Genomic DNA, 16,607 nt, shown 5'->3' on the forward strand with positions numbered 1-16,607 from the left:
AGTCTAGCTGTACACCTCGCTGCAAAACTTGTTTTATTCCATTAGGGCCTTTTTCCACCAAGAAACTGCTCTTTTCCCACCACCAGATGGAAAAATATTTTGGGTTTCCAGATCGTGAAAAATCCCATAGTGGCATGATTGTTGTGCGATCTTCCTGTGCCTCTATACTTTGTATTGTGATGGGGAAAAAGTGCATCACTAGGGCATTGCAATGATGGAAATGTTCTCCATGGATTACTTTCATTTTTAAAAAGAATCTGTAAAGAAAAAGGTGCCCCTGGGGGTACTTACCTCAGGAGGGGGAGGGCTCTGGATCCTAATGAGGCGTCCCTCATCCTCTGCAGTAGCCCTAATCCAAAGCTCATTACAGTCACTCTGTACATCTCTTATGGAGCAGAACTGGATCTGCAGACTCCGGCTCCAGCACCATCTTCCCGCTCGGTCTCCGGCAGTAGAATGGACCCGAACGGGCTCTGCAGTTTCTGCCGGAGCCCAAGGGGGAAGGTGGTAATGCGCCTGCGCTAGATCCCAAAGGTAAATACCTGCTGCTACTGCCTGGGGGTCCCAGCCCTGGATTCGTTCGACACAGGAGGACGGGTGAAGCCTTATTAGGTTCCAAAAGCTTTCCTCTCCCGAGGTAAGTAGCCAACAGGGGCTCTCTTGAAGTACATAGAGTTTTACAGTTTGCAAGCGATCGTACTGCAAAACGCTACTAAGGGAAAAGGGCCTGTACTGTGCCTGTCACACCTACAGAGATTTCCCCGCTGTCTGAAGAGGACGTCATGATGAGAACACAGAACAGCCAAACAAAAATTCCAAAAAGGAGTTTTAATTCCTTATTGGACTATGCTGAACACGAAACAAAAACTTTTCCTTGGAATTACAGTTAGTATATGTTTGTGTATTTTTCATTGCAGCCCCACCTACGCCACCCCGAAAGTGCTGGAGAAGGCCGGACTGGCGCTGGCCGACATTGATGTCTTTGAATTCCATGAAGCCTTCGCTGTAAGTTACAGATATATTTCTGGAGCCTTCCTTTCCGCTTGTAAACTGTCAAACTTGCTGAGGTTTTCCTTTAACCTTCTCTAAACAAAACAAAAAACCAACAAATTTTATGGTACCGAAAAACGACTAAAAACGCTTCCTAAGGATGGTCAGCGTTGCCCAGACTGGTTGTTTCAGTCGAGAACCATCTTACGTGTGTACAAGGCTTACTTCATAAGTCTTATAGGACAACTGTAATGAGAGGGATATGGAGGCTTCCAGATATTTCTTTTTTAAGGAAATGTCCGAGCTGCAAAAAAAAATAAAAAAAACATCTTCTTACCTGGGGCTTCCTCCAGCCCCTAGCAGCTGAGCTGGCCCTCGCCGCTGCTCCGCTTCCAGCCAGTGAACCATTGCTCCTGCTCAGTACACTCCAGACCACGCGGACGTGATTGACAATGGCTCTCGTGTAGGCGTAGGAGATCCCAACCTGGTTGTCATTACGGACAGAGGGGATCCTGGGCCAGCTTCTGGAAGCGGAGCTGCGGCGAGGGCCAGATCAGCTGCTGGGGAAGGAGGAAGCCCCAGGTAAGTAGATGTGTTTTTGTTTTTTTGCAGCTCGGACATTTCCTTTAAAGTATACCAGAGATGATATATAGTTAAACTTTTATACATACTTGGGGCTTTCTCCAGCCCCATCCGCACGGATCGCTCCCACGCCGCCGTCCTCCGTCTTCTGCGGCGCCGGTACCGGGTCCCATAACTTCAGCCAGTCTGCACAGGAGCAGTGTGCCCTCTACGTATCTCTCTGGTGGTAGACTGAGGAAGGAGGCATGGGAGCGATCCGTGCACATGGGGCTGGAGGGGAAGCCCCAGGTATGTATAAAACTTTTATATTGTCTCTGGTTTACTTTAAGCAATACCAGTTGCCTGGCAGCCCTGCTGATCCTCTGCCTCTAATACTTTTAGCCACAGCCCCTGAACAAGCATGCAGCAGATCAGGTGTTTCTGACATTGTCACATCTAACTCAAGTTTAGCTGCATGTTTGTTTCTGGTGTTACTCAGACACTACTGCAGCCAAATAGATCAGCAGGGCTGCCAGGCAACTGGTATTGTTTAAAAGGAAATAAATATGGCAGCCTCCGGATACCTCTTACTTCAGTTGTCCTTTAAGGAGTGCATACATCACTGATGTGTGGGTAGACCGATATGAGACCGATATCTTTCTGATAGAATCTGATAAAAGAGAGATCAGTTGCCTGAAATGCATTGGAAATTAATGGGATTATTGATCAGGAGGCACTATTGTGACGCTGGTTCTCTTCCAATTATATAAAATTATTGAATTGGAAAGTCGATCGGGCCACAATATTGAATGATGTATGGGCACCTTTAGGGCCGGTTTACTCGGATGCTTGACTGACGTTTACCACCAGCGTCGGTGTCTCGTCGTTAAACGCTCCCATTCAAGTGAATAGGAGGGTTTTGTATCAGGCAGTGAGTATCGTTTGCCAGCGCTTGCGTGAACGCGGCGTTTCAATCCCGATTTTCCCCGCGTTCCATTCGACCTTGGGCTCTACATGCTGCATTCAGCGTTGATTACCGCTGCGTCTTCGTGCGACCGGAAGCTGCCGAAAGCCCCTGAACGAGACGCCGCCTAACGGGACGCCGCTGGAAGCCAGGCAGAAGGCCGTGTAAACCGGCCATTAGTACAGAGCCAAATCAATCCATGCCTTACACTGATGAAGGCCAAAAGGGTCTGAAACCGCTGTCTGCAAGTGGGGGGATGTGACTTTGTAGCATGAGTAGGCTTGCTGTAAACCAGCAGTTCTGAATGCAGGCCTGGCAGTACAGAGTCCTGAAGGAATGATTTGCATATCACTAAAGTGATGCCGTACAGGAGTTATGTGAAGCTGGGGATTAGCAGGTATGGTTGTGCTTGTCATGCCTCGTCATTGTGAGCTTGCAGGAGGGGAGGGGCTGAGGTCAGAAGGTCACTGGATGTTTGTATTGGCTCCCTGTGATGTTCCGGTGTGTCTGTTGACTCCTCATGCCATCAGTACAGACATGTCAGGCCTTGGCATTCATTTCCATAAGCACAGTGTTTACCCAGCATAATTTAATTCCTTTAATAATAAATCCTTTTTTTGTATAGCGCTTTTCTCCTGTCGGACTCAAAGCGCTTGTCAGGCAGCCACTATAGTAGGCAGCAGCAGTGTTAAGGAGTCTTGCCCAAAGAACTCCTTACTGAATAGGTGCTGGCTTACTGAACAGGCAGAGCCCAGATTTGAACACTGGTCTCCTGTGCCAGAGGCAGAGCCCTTAACCATTACACTATCCAGCCACCAATTCAATGCAAAGGCACAGCCAGCTGCTTTCAGCTCCTCTCTGCCTGCACTGCTGACGAGATCTCTACAGTACCAAACAGGGTTCTGCTCACTGGTGCGCAGCTGCAACTTTTGTTGTGGCTTTTAAATCACGCTTTCCCTAAATTAAGTGAAATGTGGTGTCTCCTGGTGGACTTGTAGGACTGGAAAGGGGCAGCCCCTAAGAGCGCGCTCAGTGGGCTCCCTGGACTTGCCCTAAGACTTCTTAAAGTGTAACTGTCGGGCATAAAATCAAAAATCAATTCTTTATTGTTAACTGGTAAACCAGTAATAAGGATGCTAATCAGGCAATCCAAAAGTTAAAATCACTCTTACTTTTCTTGCTGATAAATGATCATTCCCCAGTTTACCTGACTCTTATTTGGTACACACAAAATTTTTTACACAAAAAAAGAGGTTGCAGGGCATGCTGGGTTGTCTGTTTTTTTTTTTTTTTTTTTTTTTCCTGCTTGTCTACTTCCCCTCAGACTTAGAGGAACTCCAGTGAAAATAATGTAATACATTTTTACAATAATTATGTATAAATGATTTAGTGTTTGCCCATTGTATATCTTTTAAATCCCTGATTTACGTTCTGACATTTATTGCATGGTGACATTTTTACTGCTGGCAGGTGATGTAGCTGCTGCATGCTTTTTTGGCAGTTGGAAACAGCTGTAAACAGCTATTTCCCACAATGCAACAAGGTTCACAGACAGGAAACTGCCAGGAGTACCACGATCCTCAGTTTCTTGTGGGAGGGGTTTCACCACAATATCAGTCATACAGCGCCCCCTGATGGTCTGTTTGTGAAAAGGAATAGATTTCTCATGTAAAAGGGGGTATCAGCTACTGATTGGGATAAAGTTCAACTCTTGGTCGGAGTTTCTCTTTAACTAATGCAGTCTGATTGGCTGAAGCTTCTTTCCCTCCTACACACCCACCCACACACGCACACCCCTCTGTTCCTCTCTGATTGGTCAATATTTCTCATGCTGAGACAATGCGCTTTCTATAGTGGAGGGCGGGCAATGCCTACACAATCAGGCAGGGGAGAGTAAGGGAGGAAATGACATCAGGATTGGCTTCAAAATAGACTCAGTTAAAACGGGAAAGGATAAGGAGGATTTTTTCTTTCTGTAGAAAAATCACTAAAATTAAAACATGGACAGTGCAATACATCTGTTATCGAAGTAAAGCAAGTATTTATCTACTTATATATGTGTTGTTTTTTTTCATTTCTGAGATAGTATGGCTGACAGCTGCTCTTTAAAAGACACCTAAAGTGAGCGGGATATGGAGTCTGCCATATTTATTTCCTTTTAAACAAGACCAGTTGCGTAACATGTTGCTGGTTCTGACTAGAGTCTGAATCACACCCCTGAAACAAGCATGTGGCTGATCCAGTCATACTTCATTCAGAATAACCTGACCTGCTGCATGCTTGTTCAGGGTCTATGGCTAAACGTGTTAGCGGCAGAGGATCAGCATGACAGCCAGGCAATGGGCATTGTTTAAAATTATATACACAGGGTGGGATGTTTTTATATATGTTGTGCTCTGGTGTCCCTTTAGGCCCCTTTCACACTTGCACCGTAGAAGCCCTTGATCAGAGTGTGGAGCGATGGGTCTCGACAAGGTCGGTCCTGTTAACAGCATGAGGAGCACCTTAACATTATCAGTAAGGCTTGAACTGTGTGCCTCACTGCATGGTTGCACCGTAGCGGCAACGTGCGGTGCAAAGTTTTAGGACCGCTGCGGTTGTAGAATAAATGCACGGCAATGGAATGTAGCAAGTGTGGAAGGGGCCTAAAGCTCTGTTCAGACTATAGTGTTGTCGGGGTGAGGCAGTTGGTCCGGCCCACCTCAGCCAAGAGTCTAGCACGTTTACAGGTGTCCCCCAAGGTTGGTCAGTCCATCGCTCCCCTACTCGCCTCCCCAGAGATGCTTCACCAGTTGCCCACCTCCCCCCTGGGCTAATGAAGAGGGTCGCTTTCTGATAATGTGTTTCTCTCGTTCTGCAGGGACAGATCCTGGCCAACATGAAAGCCATGGAATCCGACTGGTTTGCACAGAATTACATGGGCCGCAAGACAAAGGTGACGCTTTCTCTCTGCTCCTTTTATATATTTATTTATCACCACTTCATAACTCAACTGGAGCCACCTCTGTTGCTAAAACACAATCTGTTTTCCTTGCTGAGCAGTGCGATGCTCCGCCAGCCTGTAAGGGAGGCCGTATTTACACTGCCACAGACTGAAATGAGCTGTGATGTGTTACACTGCAGTGCGGCGTGCTCTCACATCACTCCTTGTACCGCTGCTTGCACACCTGTGTGTCCTGACCTTGCCGCAGCTCTGTGCTGGGATACACACGCTGTGATACACATCTCTGTGCTAGGATACACACTTGTTGCTGCATTTATGTCTCCTTTTGTTACACTGGCCAGGATACAGCAATGTGTAACAGATAAGCTGTCTGCTATTCTGTCCGTTTAATGCATGTTGGTAGTGATTCCTAAGCCCCCTGCATCATGGCTGGGCTGGCTCGGGCTTCCCTGAACCAGTGTTATAGTGGGCGTGGTCACTAAACACTTAGTGGGTGTGGTCCCTAAACCCCACATTATAGTGGGTGTGGTCTCTGATCCCTGTGTTATGGAGGGCGTGGTCTCTGATCCCTGTGTTATGGAGGGCGTGGTATCTGATCCCTGTGTTATAAAGGGCGTGGTCTCTGATCCCTGTGTTATTATGGGTGTGGTCCCTGAACCCTGTGGAATAGTGGGCGTGGTCTTTGAACCATGTGTTATAGTGGATGTGATCCCTGTGCTATAGTGGGCGTGGTCCCTGAACCCTGTGCTATAGTGGGCGTGGTCCCTGAACCCCGTGCTATAGTGGGCGTGGTCCCTGAACCCCGTGCTATAGTGGGCGTGGTCCCTGAACCCCGTGCTATAGTGGGCGTGGTCCCTGAACCCCGTGCTATAGTGGGCGTGGTCCCTGAACCCCGTGCTATAGTGGGCGTGGTCCCTGAACCCCGTGCTATAGTGGGCGTGGTCCCTGAACCCCGTGCTATAGTGGGCGTGGTCCCTGAACCCCGTGCTATAGTGGGCGTGGTCCCTGAACCCCGTGCTATAGTGGGCGTGGTCCCTGAACCCCGTGCTATAGTGGGCGTGGTCCCTGAACCCCGTGCTATAGTGGGCGTGGTCCCTGAACCCCGTGCTATAGTGGGCGTGGTCCCTGAACCCCGTGCTATAGTGGGCGTGGTCCCTGAACCCCGTGCTATAGTGGGCGTGGTCCCTGAACCCCGTGCTATAGTGGGCGTGGTCCCTGAACCCCGTGCTATAGTGGGCGTGGTCCCTGAACCCCGTGCTATAGTGGGCGTGGTCCCTGAACCCCGTGCTATAGTGGGCGTGGTCCCTGAACCCCGTGCTATAGTGGGCGTGGTCCCTGAACCCCGTGCTATAGTGGGCGTGGTCCCTGAACCCCGTGCTATAGTGGGCGTGGTCCCTGAACCCCGTGCTATAGTGGGCGTGGTCCCTGAACCCCGTGCTATAGTGGGCGTGGTCCCTGAACCCCGTGCTATAGTGGGCGTGGTCCCTGAACCCCGTGCTATAGTGGGCGTGGTCCCTGAACCCCGTGCTATAGTGGGCGTGGTCCCTGAACCCCGTGCTATAGCGGGCGTGGTCCCTGAACCCCGTGCTATAGTGGGCGTGGTCCCTGAACCCCGTGCTATAGCGGGCGTGGTCCCTGAACCCCGTGCTATAGCGGGCGTGGTCCCTGAACCCCGTGCTATAGCGGGCGTGGTCCCTGAACCCTGTGCTATAGCGGGCGTGGTCTCTGAACCCTGTGCTATAGCGGGCGTGGTCTCTGAACCCTGTGCTATAGCGGGCGTGGTCTCTGAACCCTGTGCTATAGCGGGCGTGGTCTCTGAACCCTGTGCTATAGCGGGCGTGGTCTCTGAACCCTGTGCTATAGTGGGCGTGGTCCCTGAACCCCGTGCTATAGTGGGCGTGGTCCCTGAACCCCGTGCTATAGTGGGCGTGGTCCCTGAACCCCGTGCTATAGTGGGCGTGGTCCCTGAACCCCGTGCTATAGTGGGCGTGGTCCCTGAACCCCGTGCTATAGTGGGCGTGGTCCCTGAACCCCGTGCTATAGTGGGCGTGGTCCCTGAACCCCGTGCTATAGTGGGCGTGGTCCCTGAACCCCGTGCTATAGTGGGCGTGGTCCCTGAACCCCGTGCTATAGCGGGCGTGGTCTCTGAACCCTGTGCTATAGCGGGCGTGGTCTCTGAACCCTGTGCTATAGCGGGCGTGGTCTCTGAACCCTGTGCTATAGCGGGCGTGGTCTCTGAACCCTGTGCTATAGCGGGTGTGGTCCCTGAACCCTGTGCTATAGCGGGTGTGGTCTCTGAACCCTGTGCTATAGCGGGCGTGGTTCCTGAACCCTGTGCTATAGCGGGTGTGGTCCCTGAACCCTGTGCTATAGCGGGTGTGGTCCCTGAACCCTGTGCTATAGCGGGTGTGGTCCCTGAACCCTGTGCTATAGCGGGTGTGGTCCCTGAACCCTGTGCTATAGCGGGTGTGGTCCCTGAACCCTGTGCTATAGTGGGCGTGGTCACTGAACCCTGTGCTATAGCGGGCGTGGTCACTGAACCCTGTGTTATAGTGGGCGTGGTCACTGAACCCTGTGTTATAGTGGGCGTGGTCACTGAACCCTGTGTTATAGTGGGCGTGGTCCCTGAACACTGTACTATAGTGGGCGTGGTCCCTGAACCCTGTTCTATAGTGGGCGTGGTCCCTGAACCCTGTGCTATAGTGAGCGTGGTCCCTGAACCCTGTGTTGTAGCGGGCGTGGTCACTGAACCCTGTGTTATAGTGGGCGTGGTCACTGAACCCTGTGCTATAGCGGGCGTGGTCACTGAACCCTGTGCTATAGCGGGCGTGGTCCCTGAACCCTGTGCTATAGCGGGCGTGGTCCCTGAACCCTGTGCTATAGCGGGCGTGGTCCCTGAACCCTGTGCTATAGCGGGCGTGGTCCCTGAACCCTGTGCTATAGCGGGCGTGGTCCCTGAACCCTGTGCTATAGCGGGCGTGGTCCCTGAACCCTGTGCTATAGCGGGCGTGGTCCCTGAACCCTGTGCTATAGCGGGCGTGGTCCCTGAACCCTGTGCTATAGCGGGTGTGGTCTCTGAACCGTGTTATAGTTGGCGTGGTCCCTGAACCCTGTTATAGTTGGCGTGGTCCCTGAACCCTGTGTTATAGTGGGCGTGGTCCCTGAACCCTGTGCTATAGCGGGCGTGGTCACTGAACTCTGTGCTATAGTGAGCGTGGTCCCTGAACCCTGTGCTATAGTGAGCGTGGTCCCTGAACCCTGTGCTATAGTGGGCGTGGTCACTGAACCCTGTGCTATAGCGGGCGTGGTCACTGAACCCTGTGTTATAGTGGGCGTGGTCACTGAACCCTGTGTTATAGTGGGCGTGGTCACTGAACCCTGTGTTATAGTGGGCGTGGTCCCTGAACACTGTACTATAGTGGGCGTGGTCCCTGAACCCTGTTCTATAGTGGGCGTGGTCCCTGAACCCTGTGCTATAGTGAGCGTGGTCCCTGAACCCTGTGTTGTAGCGGGCGTGGTCACTGAACCCTGTGTTATAGTGGGCGTGGTCACTGAACCCTGTGCTATAGCGGGCGTGGTCACTGAACCCTGTGCTATAGCGGGCGTGGTCCCTGAACCCTGTGCTATAGCGGGCGTGGTCCCTGAACCCTGTGCTATAGCGGGCGTGGTCCCTGAACCCTGTGCTATAGCGGGCGTGGTCCCTGAACCCTGTGCTATAGCGGGCGTGGTCCCTGAACCCTGTGCTATAGCGGGCGTGGTCCCTGAACCCTGTGCTATAGCGGGCGTGGTCCCTGAACCCTGTGCTATAGCGGGCGTGGTCCCTGAACCCTGTGCTATAGCGGGCGTGGTCACTGAACCCTGTGCTATAGCGGGCGTGGTCACTGAACCCTGTGTTATAGCGGGCGTGGTCACTGAACCCTGTGCTATAGTGGGCGTGGTCCCTGAACCCTGTGCTATAGCGGGCGTGGTCACTGAACCCTGTGCTATAGCGGGCGTGGTCCCTGAACCCTGTGCTATAGTGGGCGTGGTCCCTGAACCCTGTGCTATAGCGGGCGTGGTCACTGAACCGAATGTTGTAGTGGGCCTGGTCTTGTGAATCCCGTGTTATTTATACTGGATGGTGGTCCCTGAATCCCGTGATTTTTTCTTTTATTAATAAAATGACATGGGCCTCAATTCACTAAGCTTTATCAAACACTTTATCATACGTTTGATAATTTACCTCATGGGTAAAATCTCGTTTTGAATTCACAGAGGTGTTATAGATATATTTAACATTTTATCAATAAAGCATTCGATAAATATATAACACCTTATTGAATTCAAAATTAGATTTTACCCATGAGGTAAATTATCAAACATTTGATAAAGTGTTTGATAAAGCTTAGTGAATTGAGGCCATTGTGTTGCTTCTCTGCATGGTCCACAGCTACTTTTTTATTCAGTTTTTGAAGGTTGCAGTATTTTGCACACGGTTTCTCCAGCTATTGGATTCTGCATATATATTCTGCATTAATACAAGCTGCTAATAACAAGCTGTTCTCTGGCAGGTTGGGGCCCCTCCTCTGGAGAAGTTCAACAACTGGGGCGGATCTCTGTCTCTCGGGCACCCTTTTGCCGCCACTGGCTGCCGCCTGGTGATGGCCGCCGCCCACAGACTGAAGGTGGAAGGAGGACAGTACGGGCTGGTAGCGGCCTGTGCAGCAGGAGGACAGGTGAGCATTCATTGTATGAGGTGTCTGGTCAGTGGTCCTGCATTTTCTTGAACGATACCCCGCACTTCCTGTGTGCCAGTTCTCCCCTCCATTCAGTTATTAATGTCCTGGTCTGGTCCGTTGAAGCAGCGAAGTTGGCGTCACCTGTACACGCACGGACACACACACACACACGCAGCGCAAGATGGGAGCGTGTGTGCATAGAAGCAGCCACCCAGGAAATGTGGTTGCAGGGCTGCCAAGCGAGCATACTGTGCATGTGTAGCATAGTCTGGGTCAGATGGCGCCGACTTTGCCTACTCACTGGACCAAACAGGGACTTTTACAGCTAAACGGACGGGGACGCTGGCACATTAGAGGTGCGGTAAGAATCTGTACATCACACACGCACACAACGCACACAACGCACACCACCGCACACACCACGCACAAAACGCACACAACACACACTACGCACACACCACGCACAAAACGCACACTACACGCGCACACCACACCGCACACCACGCACACACCACACGCGCACACAACGCACACACACCGCGCGCCACGCGCACACAACACACACCACACGCGCACACACACACACACACACTTTATTTTTAATTTCCAGTTTTTCTCAGGTATCCTTTAAAGTGAAAAGGCTGTATCCATGTAGTTTTAACTTATAGATCATGTCTGCCATAATTTCTGTCACTTTGCCAGTTCCACCAGCAGGTGATGCTCTACACATTTTTCTTGCCAAGCTATAAGGTCTTTTGGCAGAGAGCATATGCATTGGTACTGTAGTTGGCATACCCTTAACCACCCTGGCGTTCTATTGAGATCGCCAGGGCGGCTGCGGGAGGGTTTTTTTTAAATTTAAAAAAAAACTATTTCATGCAGCCAACTGAAAGTTGGCTGCATGAAAGCCCACTAGAGGGCGCTCCGGAGGCGTTCCTCCGATCGCCTCCGGCGATCAGAATTAACAAGGAAGGCTGCAATGAGCAGCCTTCCGTGTTTGGCTTCTCCTGTCGCCATGGCGACGAGCGGAGTGACGTCATGGATGTCAGCCGACATCCTGACGTCAGACGCCTCCGATCCAGCCCTTAGCGCTGGCCGGAACTGTTTGTTCTGGCTACGCTGGGCTCGGGCGGCTGGGGGGACCCTGTTGATCGGGCAGCACACGCGGCTGGCAAAGTGCCGGCTGCGTGTGCTGCTTTTTATTTGATTCAAATCGGCCCAGCAGGGCCTGAGCGGCACCCTCTGGCGGTACTGGACGAGCTGAGCTCATCCATACCGCTAAGGTGGTTAAAAGACATGTCTGAGGAAATAAAAAAAACGAGATGTGCTTACCTGGGGCTTCCTACAGCCCCTGGCAGCTCCGATGTCCCGAGATTGCCTCCATCGGAGATGCAGAGTGGGCGTCACTGGCGATCACGTGGCCTGGAGCGTTTTGCACCTGCACAGTAGAGCGGATGCAATCAGGCTTGGCTATTTTCCCCGGAGCCCGAGGGGTAAGATGGTATTGCACCTGCTCTGGATCCCAAAGGTGAATATAGCCACAGCGCATCATTTTTCGGGGGGTGCCAGTGCTGGAGCGGGGCTACACAGGAGGACGGGGGAAGCCTCATTAGGGAGCAGAGGCTTCCCCTTCCTGAGGTAAGTATCCCCTGGGGCATTTTTTTTCATTACAGATTCTCTTTAAAGGGCACCTGAAGTGAGAGGGATACGGAGGCTGCCATATTTATTTCCTTTTATACATTACCAGTTGCCTGGCAGCTCTGCTGATCTATTTGCCTGCAGCAGTGTCTGAATCACACCTGAAACAAGCATGCAGCTAATCTTGTCACACTTCAGTCACAAACACCTGATCTGCTACATGCATCTTCAGGGTCTATGGCTAAAAGTATTTGAGACAGAGGATAGCCGGGCAACTGGTATTGTTTAAAAGGAAATAAATGTCAGCTTCAATATCCCTCCTTTAAAGCATATTTTAGTAAGTGTGTTGCCACCTGCATCTTGAACGACCAGGACATTTCCCCATAGCCTATTGTCACTGTGTTTATTATTTGTGGCTGCATGGGAGCTCCCATCATCAGGGCCGGATTTCTGGCAAGGCCGCATAGGCCATGGCCTAGGGCACCAGAAGTTTAGGGGTGGCTCAGTGAGGGACCAGAAAGCTGTTCTATGCAGTCATCCATATCTACAAGGACAGATTTAACCTTTGAACTCTCTGTCCTGCACTTGTGTCGTCCCTGCAAGACCTGTAAGCTCTATCCTGCAGGTACACATCAGCCTAACTCTCATGGTGACGCAATGGGTCCATCATTAATGAGATGGCGAACATAACATAAAATTTCAAAACATAACTTCTAATCTATACTCGTATTACTAAAATAGCTATTGTCTGTGACACCAATGATGGAAAGTAAGTAGAATTCTCATTGGGTCACACAGAGATAACAACTATACAGATGGTATAGTTGGCCTTGGGCGGTAAAAAGTACAAATCCGGCCCTGCCCATCATGCTGGTGATGTCAGTACTTTGCACAGAACAGGGAGAAGCCCGTGTGTGATGAGTCTCTGTGTATTCAGCGTTACCTAAAAACCTGTTCCTCTTATCACAGGTGTACTTTAAAATTGGGGGTTCTGGTCTCACCCTGGCTCATTATGCAGCAATTAGTCTGTCTGAGATTTTATTGTAGAATAATGCAGTTGTTTTACCTTGAGCATAAATTAGGATGATGAGCCTTTCCTGTAACTGGCAGCGCTCCCTGCCTGTCACAGCTGTCCCTTCCCACTCCTCGGGGAACATTTACATGTAAATAAGTAATAATTGGCAGCTGTTCCCTCACAGTGCAGGTTCTCACCGCATAGTAAAGTAAACTGAACTGGGTGCTCCCAAGTGCAGGAAACCTATCTGACAATGTTCCCCCTAAGGGAGGGTTGTAAATGTAAATAGCGTGGGCTCATAGGATGGGGCAGCAAGCACTCATTTACCTACATGTGAGCCATGTGTCTTCTTTATCCTTGTACCTGTACCGTTATGTCATGCAGCCCCGGCCACCTCCTGCATGCTAGGAGATGTAGTACATTCATGTCATTACATATCCCAGCATGCATTGCCGCACAGGGATAGACAAGATGGAGGTCTGCGTACAAACTGAGGGATACAAAGCTACTCCTCCCCCATAGGTAAGCAAATGCTCTCTGCCCCATTAAAAGCTCACACCATTTACAAACACCCTGGTTAGCTGTCATTGTATTTCTCATTCAGTGATGTGTGTTTGTGTGTAGGCACAGTACTATAATACTGGTTTTGCACAACTCTGTCCCTCTCTCTCTTATTGGCTGTCATATCGTGTGTGTGTGTGTGTGTGTGTGTGTGTGTGTGTGTGTGTGTGTGTGTGTGTGTGTGTGTGTGTGTGTGTAATAGTAGTGTTACACAGCTTGGTCTCTCTCTCTCTCCCCCCCAGTATTGGCTTTCCTTGTATTTCTCATTCACTGAAGTGTGTGAGCACGTGGAGACAGTGTGTGTGTGTGTGTGTTCTCCTGTCCTCAGCATGCTGAGAGCCATGAATAGACCTGTAGCACCTGTCTCTGCGCTCCCTCGGCTCCTCTGCTGATAATTCTGGCTGTTTATCCTCCCTCTTGTTTATCAGACACCTGTCTCTCTTTATCACACCTGAGGCAATCTATTTACATCTACTATCATTGCCAGGCTGGTTCAGTGTGGCTGGCTGCCAGTGTTCTATTCTGTTAAACGCTCTTTGTTTTTCAATCACACTTTTGTAGAATCCTTGTTTTCACCACACGTTCTCTACTCAGCAACTGCTGAGATAAAATGGCAGCCTTATAGGGGGCTGTACTACTGCACCGCACATTTTCAGGAACACTTCTTTTTTTTTTTTTTTTTTTTTTTTATTCTATTCTATATGTGAATAAAGCCCACTACTAAAATTCCAAGAACAATCCTGTTGATTTGTGTTAATTTCTAAGTATTACCTTTGGAAATTACATTTTCAAATGACATATTTTTAAGACTTCCTCTTCCTGGCTAGTTTCCTGTTAGTAGACTGAGGTCTTACAATTGCTCACCACCCACTTACTGTAAATAACAAGTTCTAGCCTTCCCATGTAGATACATGATTTCTACCCTAATACAGACATGCCGGGAAATGTGTTCTGGTAGGTGTTGTTAGTTTGGGTGTTACATGGTCATACATCGTTGGTCTGCCCGCCAGCTGAATCCAGCGAGGAGAAGATGCAAGTTGTAATGCACTGGTGAACCTATTTATTCTATGAAACGAGCTTCTGCATGCTGATGATGTTCATTTACCCACCCTGATGGCTAATAAAAAAAAGTTTGGTTGTACCTTAAAGGAAACCAGAGGTGAGAGACGTGAAGGCTGCCATATTATTTTTCCTTTTAAACAATGCACACTCCCTGGCTGTCTTGCTCATCTTTCTGGACAGTAGAGTCTGAATCACAACCCTGAAACAAGCATGCAGCTAATCCAGTCAGACTTAGTATTCGAGGCAGAGAATCAGCAGATCAGCCAGTCGATGTGCGTTGTTTAAAAGTGATAAATATGGAAAACTCCATATAACTCTCACCTTGGATTCCCTTTAAATCTCCACTTCAAACATCAAAATAAACTGGTTGCCGTATTTTGCACGGCTAATCGTTGCCTTATTGCAAAATTCTGGAAGGCCCCTCTTCCCAAGCCTTCGGCCCTCCTAAATAAACTGTGGTGGCTTTATCATATGGAGAACATTTCCTACTAGCTGCAGTTTAGACTCCATATATTTAATCAAATTAGGGCTCTTTGGATTATGAGATACCCATTGGGCTGGCCGGCCCACTCTTGATACATTATAGCCTGTTTATACTGTATCTTTGGTCATGTTCTCTTGTTGATGTGTATTTGCGGGGTTCACGACAATAGCTGAATTGTTGTAGTTGCTCACGCGACTTTCACCTACTTATGACTGCTTGTCAAAATGTGTCTGTTTAACATTGTAAGCAATATGATGTAAGTTCGTTATCTGTATGTCCTGCAAAAATCTTTAAAAAAAAGATCTTAAAGTAAAAAGAAATTTTTTTTTCAGGCATGTGCGTTAATTACTAGCTTTCTGATTTTGCGTTTACTTTATAATATACCAACAGATGTGATTACAAGTACCTTGTATCCCTTTAATGTGTTGTTTTTTTGTTTGTTTTTTGTTTTAGGGCCATGGAATGATTGTGGAAGCATATCCTCAATAAAATATAACTTAATTTACTGTTCCAGCCAATGCACCAGAGCAATGCACTAATAAAGATTGTATGCCTCCTGTAGAGGATAATTTTGCCGCATTGTAAATATTTTTTAGTTGCCTTGTCTGCGGTTTTCAGTACAATGCTGATTTTCTCAGAGCACTAAACGTCCTGCATGCAATAGCTTGTTTCTTGACGACGATGTCTGGGGTGTAACACCGTGCCCATGGCTGTACCCTGTCTGGGGTGTAACATCGTGCCCATGGCTGTACCCTGTCTGGGGTGTAACATCGTGCCAATGGCCATACCCTGTCTGGGGTGTAACATCGGGCCCATGGCCGTACCCTGTCTGGGGTGTAACACAGTGCCCATGGCCGTGCCCTGCTCTCCTCTTTTCTGTGGAAGAAATCTGGACTTGCCGTTGATGAAGATGAATTATTGCTTGTGCTCCTGAATGAAACTTGCCGGTCACACAGTTTCTTGATATGGGCTCTTGGAAAAGTAAACAGTTTTCAACAAATGCGTCGCCAATCCTGCAGGTACTGCAGAATACAGTGATGGTTTTTGAAAATTAATAAAAATATGTAATTTGCAAATTTGTCTTGGTTTCCTTGAGAGAAAAACTCATACCTTATATACTCGTGTATAAGCCTAATTTTTCAGCACAAAAAATGTGCTAAAAAGTTACCCCCTTGGCTTATATGTGAGTCAGTGGAGCAGAACGCGTGGTGGAGCAGGTTTCGTTACTGGCAGAGGAGCATGATGATCGTGCACTAGTGATCTTTTTCTTGTCAGCTGGCTTCCTGCTGTGTCCGTGTCCCCCATCCCCTGCAACATGGGGTGCAGAGTGCACTGCTAAAGACTACTCATGTCCCCTGGCTTGTGGCGCGAGCAGCGCGTCAGCAGTGCAATGATCGGGGATTCTTCCTGTGTGGCAATCACTGACTCATATCTAGACACAGCTGTATTATACTTGGGGCACATCTTGCTATGGGGAGAAGAAATGACTTGTACTGGGGGCACATCTGGCTACTGTGGCGGGGGCTATACTGGGGAGGGGGCTTATACAAAAGTCAATCACTCTTTCGTAGTTTCTGAGGGAAAAGTAGGTACCTTGGCTTGTACACGGGTTGGCTTATATGCAAGTATATACGGCGATTAAAACTATTTGATAACTGCTGGTTTCAAGG

The 16,607-nt window shown here is 49.3% G+C and overlaps 1 protein-coding gene across 1 annotated transcript in view; it reads left to right on the forward strand.

Moving 5' to 3' along the window:
- HADHB (hydroxyacyl-CoA dehydrogenase trifunctional multienzyme complex subunit beta) overlaps window positions 1-16,013 on the forward strand; it is a 57,725-nt gene extending 41,712 nt beyond the window's left edge. The window contains 4 exon segments of the mRNA XM_068279925.1: window positions 918-1,005; window positions 5,376-5,450; window positions 10,010-10,174; window positions 15,391-16,013. Of these exon segments, the coding sequence (XP_068136026.1) occupies window positions 918-1,005; window positions 5,376-5,450; window positions 10,010-10,174; window positions 15,391-15,426 (364 nt within the window). The 3' untranslated portion in view covers window positions 15,427-16,013.
- Window positions 16,014-16,607: the final 594 nt, after the last annotated feature.

The sequence above is a fragment of the Hyperolius riggenbachi genome, chromosome 4 (assembly GCF_040937935.1).
Source record: "Hyperolius riggenbachi isolate aHypRig1 chromosome 4, aHypRig1.pri, whole genome shotgun sequence".
Taxonomy (NCBI): domain Eukaryota; kingdom Metazoa; phylum Chordata; class Amphibia; order Anura; family Hyperoliidae; genus Hyperolius; species Hyperolius riggenbachi.